We start from the raw sequence: 12276 nt of genomic DNA on the forward strand, positions 1-12276 counted from the left end.
ACTGCCTGATTCCCTTAACTGCAGTGATCCATTTAACAACCATGGCAAAAACAAAAATCACAAAATTGGGTGTGACTCACTAACAACTACCTTGGCAATGGAAATCCAAGTCATAATTATGGTTGTAAGTCAAGGACTACCTGTAGCACCACCTTAATGCTAATTTAACTCAACGCATCTTTTCCTGGGCCCTTTCTGCTAGGGTGCAAGCCTTGGAAAAGGTAGAGCTTGTTTAAGGATCAGCGAGGGGAAAGAAGATGCCTGTGAAGAGTCTGTACACTATTTTGCTTCAAATCCAAACACCATGCCCTTCCGAGGACAAACAATTACTTAAAGTGGCTTCATTCAAACCCAAAACAAGGATCCTTATCTAGTTATGCCATAGTCAAGTGCTTGGGAAACTTTTGCCAGGTTTGTTTATTAATTTAATTTAAATTTATTGACGTCCCAACTCCAGTGGACTCCTCAGTGTGAACTGGGGACTTTATAATTTTCCAAAGAAAGAGTGAATTTCACCAGTCTGTTGTTGAATCGAAATGGTGTCCTCAAATTCTTATCTGAGCAATGTAATTATACCAGACTAAAGGGGCAAATGCTTGGGTGAAAAAGCTGTCCTTCTCCAGTGGCCTTATTCAAGATGCAGAGGCAGATTGTGTTTCCAAGGGCTGGCCAGACAGTATTATTCCTTCCACATAGTCACTCTGTGAAGCCTTGGTCCTAAAAAAGGGCTCTAGGGGTACTTGTTTTTGGAAGGTCTCAGTGGTAAAATAATAAACCAGAGGATCTAGGGCTGCATTCACACAGGACAGGAGCAGGACATATCTGTAGGCCTGATCTAAATTATTTTTATTCAACCCTGGTATATGATAGCAAAGTACCGTCAAATGGTAGGGCAAGAAGCAACCCAGAAAGATGGCCACGTTCATTACTACCATTAACCTGATCTTGGATATATTGATCAGCTCCATCTCCACACTTACACTCCGGTGGAAAACATGGAGCAGACTATAGGAGGAAGTTACCATGACAGCCAATGTAATGGCATAGCATAGCACCATAGTACTGGAAATACCACCATTTGTGATATATTGAGGATGTTCATCAAAACAGAAAGTGGCATTTTTCACAGATTTCTTGCCAGCAAAGTATGTGGGAATGGTTCCCCCAATACTCAAGGCCCATATACCCACACAGATGTACTTGGCTTGTCGGCGTATGGCCTGTGACCAGGAGCTGAGTGGAAAGTGCGTAGCCATCCAACGGTCTGAGCTGATGCAAGTCAGAAGGAAGATGCTGCCATACATGTTAACCAAGAGCAGCAGGCCTGCCACTTCACATGTGGTTTGAGATAGCTGGGGTTGCCAGCCATAGTAGTAGATCCTCAGAGGAATTGACGCCAACAGCAAAAGATCGCAGACTGCTAGATTCTTCATGTAGACGGTGGTGATGGAGCGGACCACATCTCCGAAGATAAAAATGTACAGAGCTATAGAGTTCAGCAGGAGACCTATCATAAAGATTAGTGAGTAGCTGCTGGCAAAGATCAGATTATGTACCCCGCCACAGTTGCTGCAGTTGCTGGAATTCATCTTTAAATGTCTAGCAGCAGGTCCACACTTTGCAGTCTTTTAAAAATTTCATATATCCTGGCTAGCAGGAACCAAGTGATGCCTTCCTCCTAGTTTAAGAAAAAATAGATATTTGTAATTTATATTTATGAGACTACAATTGCCAGGGTCAGATATTTATTTTTCATACATTGTCTGTGTGAGACACTTTACAAAGTTCCATAAAATATATCATTGCCCCAGGGTTTCAGTCTAAAGTTTCATACAGGCAATCTTTCCTGATTTATTAGTTTTCTTTCTCATTCTGCCTGCTTAAGTCCAATCTATTTAAAGCTAAGCTCCCTGTAGCCTTATTCATGTAACAATATTGGGGCTAAGGACAATCGATTTTGTGCAACTCGTGAGAAATTCAGCCCAGATTTCAAGGTGAAACTCCTGTTCCAAAATAATGGTTTTTCTTAGTCATCCCCCACTGCCCTCTTTTAGGCTTTACTTCTGAAACCTGAACAGTCTTTGGCCTCCTTAAAAGAAACCCTCTAAACTTCACCAATCAAACAGGAAGCTGTAGCGTTGCAAATGGAAATTTAGCTAACCGCCATTAGATTTTAAGGACAAAGTTCAGCTTATTCATAGACCAAATCTTTTTGCTGCAGAATGTTGCAGAGGAAGAAGTTAGCCAGAGGTGGCATTTATCATTGCAAAAAAGGAAGGAGAGAAAAAAGAAAATGAATACTTAAAGAAATTTAACTATTAGGAAGCAGCCCAACAAATATTAACATCGTCTGACAAAGAATCAGAGGCCAATCTAAGCTTATGGTCCCTGATCTATAAAACAGGGAGAAGCCAAGGAAATGTCTGGTTTTAGTTCTTCCTCACGAAAGCAGCAAAGCTTATATCTGGGGCTGAGATCTTGCAAAGGGAGCTGGACACCCACACATTGCAGCCAGAATTTCTCAGTGGGTAGCTAGATCAAAAACACCTGAATTCTTTAGCTGATCTAGAATATGCCAAGAAGTTTCTTGCAGAGACTCAACAGAGGAGGGTAATGGGGCTTAACTGCCAAAGCCCCATAAAGTTAGCTATCCATTTGGTCCATAATATTTGGTGAATAAATTAAATAGGTTTCACCTATCTTGAATTTTCTCCCTGACCTTCAGTTATTTATAGTAAAAAATAGGAGCTCTATTCCCATCCTTCAGATAATCTGAAATACTTTTAAAATTCAAAACTTGAAGCAGCTTTTCAAAACAGCCAAATGTTTTGGGTCCCATTGCATGACATTTTTATTATAAAAACTTCTTGGTTTTCACTTGATATGTTCAGCTAGAAAGTGATTGGAAAATTGGTTTGATTTATAAGCTCTAAGTTCCACCCAGGTGTTGTACATTATTGTAAGTTATAGCATTCAGTTTAATAGTGAACAAGTTAGATGGGCATTTCAAGTTTAAACAACATTTCAGGTTTTTAAGAATAGATCCGACAGCCGTTTGTCTGGAATGGTATCAGGTCTCCTGCTTGAGCAGAGAGTTGGACTCAGGGGTGAGATTCTACCAGTTCGCACCTATTCTCTAGAACCAGTTGTTAACACTCTAAGCAGTTCGGAGAACCAGTTGTTAGAAGAAATTACTGGGCTAATCCTGTAAGTGTAAGGAAGGCAGGAAGGAAACATTCTGGTGTTGCTTACAGAAACTGCCTCTCCGTTAACCCTTATTACATTCTTGGCAAGACTAGACTTCCTGTCTCAGGAACGTCTCTGGAATTTGCTGGTACTTTGCTTGTGTGGAGTGACCATTCAAAGTTACAATGGCACTGAAAAAAGTGACTTATGACCATTTTTCATACTTACAACTGTTGCAGCATCTCCACAGTCATGAGAGACCAGGCGAGGAGATGCATGCCTCGATGTGAGTGATATTGAGTTGGCCACGCCCAGCCAATAACATGACCACCAAGCCATGCCCACCAACTAAGCCACGCCCACAGATCCGGTTGTTAAAAAATTTGAATCCCACCCCAGGTTGGACTAGATGGAAGACCTTGAAGGTGCCTTCCAACTCTGTACTCTGTTAACATGTGTGGAAATGTAGGAGATGAAAGAAGGATAAATATTTACTCATATGTAACTACTTTGCAGATATAAGGAAGTTCTCAAATCAACACAGTTCTCCATGCTTGCTTTTAGAAAGGATCTTCCATCATGCAGTTAAATAAGGCTAAAGAAGATAAAGACGATTTTAATCTTCTTGATTCATCATATGCTAATTCTATTTTAAAACCCTGTTTTCATTACTTGGTAAGCTTAGGGATGAAACCCGCTTTAAAATGGAAAGGGCTTCTGGCTGTTGATTACTAAGTCAAATGAATCACCTTCAAGTCCTGTAGGCCTCTGAACCTGTGCAGCTTTAGTCCACATCCATGTTATTTATTTTAAAAATAAACAATGCCTGTTTTAATATATTCAATCTAATTTCTCCCTTTTCACAAAAAAAAGATGATTCGGTAGCAAAGTTCCTTTCCTCCTTTCCTCCTCCTCCTTTCCTAGCATCTGAATTAGTTCACAAAATGCCTAATTGAAAGGACAGGGAATGATAAGGCTGAATGCCTGAAGAACCCCTGCCAATTCAGATAGACAGCATCAGGGAGATAGACATAGACTGTACTCATAGAAAGCTATTTCTCTGCCCCATAATTTAATGCAAAGAAATTGTCAACTTCAAACTGAACCGGGCTGCAGCTATCTTTCTGTTCCTCATTTGCTTCCCAGAAGAGGAAAGGGGGAAGGAGGTTGGAATGCATTAGTAGGCGCAACAAAGAGCTTTCTCATGAGAACCAAGGTCATCTCTACAGGCAATCGAAAAGGTTGGGGAAGGAGTGCCTGAAGAGCTTGCCAATTAACCCCATTGGCCAGCATGACCTGTGACACTTGTGGATGGGGTTGTTTCCTAGTTTAATTATACTGAAACCGTGGGAAAGATTTAGATTTGGTTTGCCATTGAAGCTGTGTCGATATGCTGTGCTCATTAAAGAAGACATTTGAGAAGGAGCCAAGTCTCAGAGTTCTGATTTGCTTAAGTTCGTTAGTTGGAGTCTTGGCAGAAACATTACATTATGATTTCTAATTAGTTAGATGCAGCCACAGAAAGTTAACCTATAAGATAATCCCTAGAGCAGAGCTCCTAACTTTGTATAGTGTGAACATGCTTGGAGTAAAACAAGGGTGGCACCTGTAAATGCTGACATAGATAGTAATGACATAATGCAGCTTACCAGAATATAGTACAGGTAGTCCTCGACTTACCACCACAATTGAGCCCAAAATTTCTGTTGCTAAATGAAACAGTTGTTAATTCAATTTTGCCCTATTTTACAACCTTTCTTGCCACAGTTGTTAAGCAAAACACTGTAGTTGTTAAGATAGTAACATGGATGTTAAGCAAATCTGGCTTCCTCATTGACTTTGCTTGTCAAAGGTTGCAAAAGGTGATCATATGACCCCGGGATACTTCAACTGTCATAAATGTGAGTCAGTTGCCAAGCATCTGAATTTTGGTCATATGACCATGGGCATGCTGCAACCGTCATTAGAGTGAAAAAAGGGTCATAAGTCATTGTCTTCAATGCCGTTGTAACTTCAAACAGTCACTAAACTGTTGCAAGTTGAGGATTAATTGTATATTATTACATTATTTGAGTTATGATGTTAAGAAACATCATTTTGTTTTTTTGTGTTACAAGCAATTGTAACACTCAATGATGCTTTTTCAAGAGGCAACTGGACTTTCTTGGTTTTCTTTGAAGAGGTTTTGCTTCTCATTCAAGAAGCTTTTTCAGCTCTGGGGACTTCCAGTTTGGGCTTCTTCGGCGACAGACTGAAATCCGCAATTGTGCGTGGTTTTGATCCGTGCTCACCACCGGAGCGCCCCGAGCCAGCTGGATTCGGGGCTAAGCCACCACGTAGAGGTGGTGAAGAGGGGGGAGACCACCAGCAGGGTCGAGGAGAGCCGCATCTCTCCTCCCCAGCTGGCCATTACTCCCTTTCCCGAAGGCGGTTGCAGCGGTGGTCAGAAATGGCCACCTCAAAGAAGAACCCGACTGGAAAAGATTGTGCAGGAGGAAGATAAGAAGAGAAAGCTTTGACTGACTGGGTTGAACTGAAAAAATGTTAAAGGTGTAGGATTCTGCAAGGGTACATAAGATAGCATTGTTATATTAGAAATAGAAATGAATTTAGAAAATATGAAACAAGTGTGGTTGAAGTGATAGATAAAATACTTATTGTAATGTAATGTTTGTTAATAAATAAATGAAATAAAGAGAATGAGAGAATGAAATTAGGAAAGGATGGGAACATTTTAACTGTTATTAATGATTTATAAAAGTTTAAGTGAAGAGAAATATGAAAAAATATGGAAATATTACAAGTGTTCCTAAGGATGTATGATATTTAATAGAAAAGAAATGTTAAAGATGTTAATTAATATTAATGGAAGATTGTAACTAACATTAATGGTTGAGCCAAATTGGAATAGAATGAGAATTTAATTTATTTGTGTTATATATATATTATGTTTAAGAAATTTGTGTGTATATTAAGAATGTACCAAGCAGAATTCAATTGGCAAAAGTTATGTGTTATAAAATAGAGATTAGATATTGAATGTTATAATTGTAAAGGCATAAATTGAAATTTAAATAAGATCTGAATGGACAAAAATTAAAAGATACAAAGGTGTCATACTCCAATCAGTAACTACAGGAGAAATCTTGTTTAATGAGAAAAGAAAATATGAAATTGAAACAGGACAGACAAAAGTATAAACATAATGACTAGAAAGATATTGAAACTTAGAAAAAGATATGTAATTGAACTTAGAAAGGAATGAGATAATCCAAAACAAGGTTAAGAAAACTAAGGGAAGGGAAAAATCACTGAAAAAAATGCTAAAATAGTAATAAGATATGGAATAGAATACAAAGATGAATATGAAATTGAGTTTGTGTCTGTATGGAAAAGTGACAACCTGGGATCATGCTATTCTCAAAAAAAGATATTTTATTTGTATTATGTTTTGTGAAAACCCAAATAAAAATGTTTACAAAATAAAAAAAGAAGCTTCTTCAGCTCTGACAGGATGGTGGAGAATGGAAGTCAGAGCTGGAGAACCTTCCTGAATGAGAAGCGAAACCTCTTCAAAGAAAAACAAGAAAGTCCAGTTGCCTCTTGAAAAAACACCTTTGGGACAACCATGACCTGGATGACTGAAAGTCTCCATAGAAACAGATGGCTATGTTCTGTGTTATGCTTGCGTCAAAATATGCCAAAATTAATAGCCATTCTTGCTATGACTGAAATACTGCATGTCCTACCAATATAACTGAGGGGAAAAAAGTTAGATCAGATTTTGTGAAGTTGATGCAGGAAAATTAAAGAGATAAGATAGTGTGAAACAGTATCACATCTAGTTTACAGGAAGTTCTCCACTTACAGTACATCTACAATTGGGATCAGAAATTTAGTTGATAAGCAAGGTGGCTCTTCAGTAGCTCACACCCAATTTTTTGACCTTGTTTGCCATGGCTGTTGAGCTATTCACTGCAGTTGTTAAATGAATCACACAATCTTTAAGCAAGTCCGACTTCCCCCATTGAGTTTGCTTGTTGGAAGTTGGCTGGGAAGGTCACAAATAGTGATTAAATGCCCCTGGGACATTCCGACCATCATAAATGCTTGTTAACACCGCCCAAAATTTGATCATATGGGGATGCTGGTCATGTCAAATTTTTCAACTTTCGATTTCCAAACATTAGGGATGTTCAAAAGTTGTGACCTGCCTTGGGGATTGTAAAGATGTTTTGGTTACTTTAATATAATTTACAAGTGCTTGGTAGATAATTATGTACATATCATAACTTTTTAACATTTTGTTTGTTTCATTTGACAGTTTGAAGTGTGAGTAAATGATCGAACTGATCTGCCATAAGCCATAAGGAAAGAAACAATGACTTCTTCCGAAATCCAGTCAGCCTGTAGTTCCCAGCCTGCAGCTACCAACATGCTACGGCTTTGTCTTGTAGCAGGGGTGTCAAACTTGATTTCATTGAGGGCCACATCAAGGTTGTGTTTGACCTGGGGGGGGCATGGGTGTGGCCAGGGTGGCTCAACACCACTTGTGTCAGTGGCACCTGTGCTGGCCTGAGTTCTCTGCCCGCGGAAACGGGCTCCCGAGCTCCATTTTAAGTTGCAATGGCCTCCTACAACCCTTTGCCACCGAAAATGGCAATTTCGCTGGCAGAGGCAACACAGGCTGGTCCTTTGCTGTTTCCAGGCCAGCCCCGAGGGCCAGATCTAAGCATCCCATGGGCCAGATCCAGGCCCTGGGCCTTGAGTTTCACACATCTGTCTTATAGCAACTTAATTATTAAGATTTGTTGCACAGTCAGCCAGATGTTTAGGCTGGATTTGATATTTTTATCCCATTATTATTATTATTATTATTATTATTATTATTATTGATAATTCATGATTAAATTCACAATCTGCTGGAAGCATAATAATTCAAATCCTAACCAATGTCCCAGGGGATGGGATTCAAAATTTTTAATAACCGGTTCTGTGGGCGTGGCTTAGTTGGTGGGCATGGCTTGGTGGTCATGTTATTGGCTGGGTGTGGCCAACTCAATATCACTCACATCGAGGCACGCATCTCCTCGCTTGGCCTCTCATGACTGTGGGGATGCTGCAGCAGTCATAAGTGTGAAAAATGGTCATAAGTAACTTTTTTCCAGTGCCATTGTAACTATGAATGGTCACTCCACACAAGCAAAGTACCAGCAAAGGAGGGGGAAAAACTCCAGAGACGTTCCTGAGACAGGAAGTCTAGTCCTGCCAAGAATGTAATAAGGGTTAACGGAGAGGCAGTTTCTGTAAGCAACACCAGAATGTTTGGAACAGAGACACAGAGTGTCTTTTTTGTAGAATTATGGTATTCAGGTCCAATATGTTCAACATTTCCATATATCGGGAGGGAGTCCTTTAGGTATTTCTCTTAAGGCTCCAATCATGATTGGTATACCAGCGGAATTCTTTTCTACAAGCATTCAACTTCCATCTACAAGTCTTGGTATTTTGTAATTTTTTTCCAAATTACATTTTTCCTCTCAATCCTAATATCATCTGTTACAAGTGACATCAATGAACCAGGCTATCTTTTGAGTAACTTGCATCAGGCATGTTATGAACAAGGAGCTTGTCTTTTTGGATCTTAAAATCCATAAGAGCTCATCCATTTTTCAAAAAATTTCTCAATTTGATGGTCTCAGAGGTTCTTGTTATATTCAAATCCAAATTCTGGCTACTTGGGTCATGATGCTTCCTGTAGTCAGTTTGTATAATTTTGTGCAGCCGCTGCACCGCCTCCCCATGGCTCTTATTTTTTCCTCACATTATACACAATGAGAGCTATCATTGGTTGTTTTCCCCCTTTTCACTACAAAGGCGACATTTGCTGTTGTTTCTTACATGCTTAATGTTCACTTTCATGGAATTAGTCAATAAAGCTTGTTCTTGAGCTGCAAAAACAACCCCTTCAGTTTCTTTCTTTCACACTGATATTAACCAACCTCAAATGTGCTCTTTATTGACTTTTCAGTGTATTATTCTTCCACTTAACAAATCAGTTTTCAATTGTTTCATTTCTATATTCAACCTTGATTGAACTGATTTTGTACTCAGCAATGACTGAAGTGATTGAGGCAAGCCATACAGAAAGAAACGAAACCCAAAATTCTACACTTTTAAGCAGCCTGGGTAGTAGTTCCAAGCCTGCACCGCCTCCCCATGGCTCTTATTTTTTCCTCACATTATACACGATGAGAGCTATCATTGTCCTAGAAAAGGAGAAAAGCCTGACTCCATTTTTTCCTCTGTTATGCATAATCTTATCTCATATCTCAACCTCCCCTTATCTTTAAATTAGAAAGTTTAATCTTTCTTGGAATTAAAAATATAAAAATATTATAATTACTGAAAAATAAGATATTTTTCATAATTAGTCATTGCTTTATTTCTGGGTTGTTTTGTTTAGCCAAAGGCTGACATGTCAGTTAACTACCATTAGTTATTCTAAGGTAGTTTGTACCTCAGATACTTTAGTTTTTCATGAAGAATCACTTCATGAAAATCCTTCTCCAACTTTCAAGAGTTTCATAGATTGAGTCACTGATACTTTCCCTATTCAGCTATATCCTGGATTCAACTAATATTAGAATTCTAGGGTAGAGCAAGGTATTTTGAGCTGCGTTAACTTTCATTGATCCCAACAGCGCCTATGAGTCAGAAATCTCCAGCTGGTTCGCACATCACAATAAACAGTAGAATATAATTTCTGCAATGTAATTACAGAATAGCATGTAATATTAGCTACAGCTAAGGCAATTATAACACACAATGACATAATATCATACAATATTAACAATAGCATGGCTTAATATGAGTTGATTTGCATAACATGCTAAGACAGTAGTTGGATATGAACATAAATGCTATATCACAAATTCCTCAATTCCATTTTAGCTTAGACTTAGAGCATTGGAAAAAGACAGCCAGTCATTTCTGAAGTAGACTGTCAAAAAGGCCCAGTCTTAATCTTTTATTCTAAGCAATTCTGCAACCCTACTTTGGGAGCTGTATTAGCTGATTTAACATTTAAGAATAACCATTACAATCCAATATATCTGTTTCTTTCTATTTAACACAGAGTGGCTATATACACCAGGGTGGGAAATTAATCTATGGATCTTCAACCCAGCAACCTCTCCTGCAGGTATTCCCTTATTCAGAAAGTCTATTCCCTCCTCTCTTTCCAAAGTACTTACTCACAGAGATTCACATCCTGGAATGACTGGTCATAAGAGCAAGGAGCTGCTTGAAGATAGCACCTGCCTGTATGTCTTCAGCACAATCATCTTCCTTCCTGCTGTTTAAAATTTAAAGCTGAAGAAAACCACACTCCACCTCCTATGGTAAAACCAAATTCTCAGAAGTCATTTCAGTATTTGCACAATTTTCCACTGCTAACTGAGTTATATTTTTCAAAACATTTCTGTAACCTGTTCACAGGTGAGGAACGATGAAAGATCTCTCCAGGTTGAAACTCTCAAAGGCGTCCAGTTAGAACCATTCGGTTAATAGGAAAGGATTCTTTTCTTAAGAGGAACCTTAAGAGTCACACAAGCTTCTGTAGCACAGGGGTCTCCTTGGCAACATAACTGGCGCCGCCATCTTTTTATGCCGCGGCCGTCCGGCATCGCTATGGATCTTTTCAACTCCCAGGAATTCCTCAGCCAGCTACTGGCTGAGGAACTCTGGGAGCCATCTTTTGATGAAAAAGTCCACAAGGCACTTTTTTAAAAGTTGCCTGGTAAGACTTGTTCGGAAGTGGACGATTGAGGACCCCTGCTCTAGAGGATTTACAAACCCTCATCCTAAACAGGAATCTATCTTCAAATATTCAATGGCTGAATTTGCACAACCTGGTTTCTCAACCCAGTGTTATGCTAAGTCCACTAAGTCTGATGTGGGCATAGGAAGATGCCACAATGTCTTTGACAAAACTCTGCCTCTTCTGTATGTCTTAGGTCATTGTCAGGTGCAAAGGAGCAGGGCTATACATTAAGTTGCAATTCAGAAAGGTTTACTGCTTAAGTTTATACACGAGAATCATCTAGTCCACTATAATTCACATCTGAATTGGTGCCAGATAAGGATCAGTGGAATTCAAGAAAGGCTAGATTTGAATGATTTGTGGCAATGTAAAGATTCTAAGTTGATGACACATTTAACTCTGATGCGTAGTTCTGCCTGCTCTTCTCCTATAGTCATTATTTGTAAGTGCACAAGGGGCAGAATTTGCACTATGACTTTATGATGCATTTTAGTCATTTTGATGAAATTTCATCACCTATGCAGCACGTATTAACTAAGATGAAAATTAACTAAACATGTTAGATAAATACAGCGCGACACATGTAAATGTACTGTTTTTAAATAACTTTATTAGATTTTAAAATCAAGAGATCAAAACTAATGAAAGCAAATTATAAAGGTGGGATATAAAATAAATAAATAACTAAATAAAGATAGAAGATAGACAAAATAAGAATGAAAACAAAAGCAAAAGTGCAGGAATAAAAAAATACAAAGAAATGACATTTTTTACAACAAATATAACTATAAATGTACATTAAACATTCTAAGTTTACAAGTTTATTCATTTTTTCTATTATCTATTATTATTTCTAATTGTCAAAACCATATATCATAATATTATTTTCTGTTTCACAAAGAGAGCTTACACAATTAAATGTATTGCAAGAATGCAGCCATTATTGCATATGCTTAAAAGAGGATGTTCGTTGTTTACTTTCCACAGTATACCGTACTTTTGCCACAGTATACCGTACTTTTGCCAGCAATCGGTTCCAAAGAAATCAGTTTGAGACATCAATCTAGCTCATGACTGGATAAAATGTAATGGTTTCTAAAAGTTTTTGAGATAGGGGCCTAAACAGCCAGAAGGTAACTCAAGAACCTCAGAAAAGATACTGATTTGTAGCATCTAATACAGCACACCATCTCCCAGAACAATAGTTGCAACAACCATATGAATTTCTTAAGTATTCTTATTAAGCTGTGAAATTTTCAGCAACC

General features: G+C 38.5%; 1 protein-coding gene across 2 annotated transcripts; it reads right to left on the reverse strand.

Annotated features, from left to right (window-relative positions):
- Window positions 1-519: 519 nt before the first annotated feature.
- On the reverse strand, window positions 520-10515 carry LOC113414556 (lysophosphatidic acid receptor 6-like). 2 transcript variants are annotated; one of them, XM_087947243.1, is made up of 2 exons: window positions 10443-10515; window positions 520-1678 (listed from the first exon to the last, which is right to left on the reverse strand). In XM_087947243.1, exon 2 carries the CDS (start codon window positions 1587-1589, stop codon window positions 633-635), a length of 957 nt encoding a protein of 318 aa, XP_087803369.1. In that variant the 5' UTR covers window positions 1590-1678; window positions 10443-10515; the 3' UTR covers window positions 520-632. The 2 variants fall into 2 exon arrangements, with proteins under 2 accessions (XP_087803369.1, XP_026527271.2); XM_026671486.2 differs by having other exon boundaries at window positions 10447-10503.
- Between the last annotated feature and the right edge of the window lie 1761 nt (window positions 10516-12276).

Source organism: Notechis scutatus, chromosome 1, assembly GCF_049901735.1.
Source record: "Notechis scutatus isolate UNSWTSFEM ecotype Mainland chromosome 1, rNotScu1.2, whole genome shotgun sequence".
Classification (NCBI taxonomy): Eukaryota; Metazoa; Chordata; class Lepidosauria; order Squamata; family Elapidae; genus Notechis; species Notechis scutatus.

Excerpts from the sequence above, each read along its gene's own strand:
- LOC113414556 (XM_087947243.1), bottom strand. The coding sequence starts at position 1,589 with ATGAATTCCAGCAACTGCAGCAACTGTGGCGGGGTACATAATCTGATC.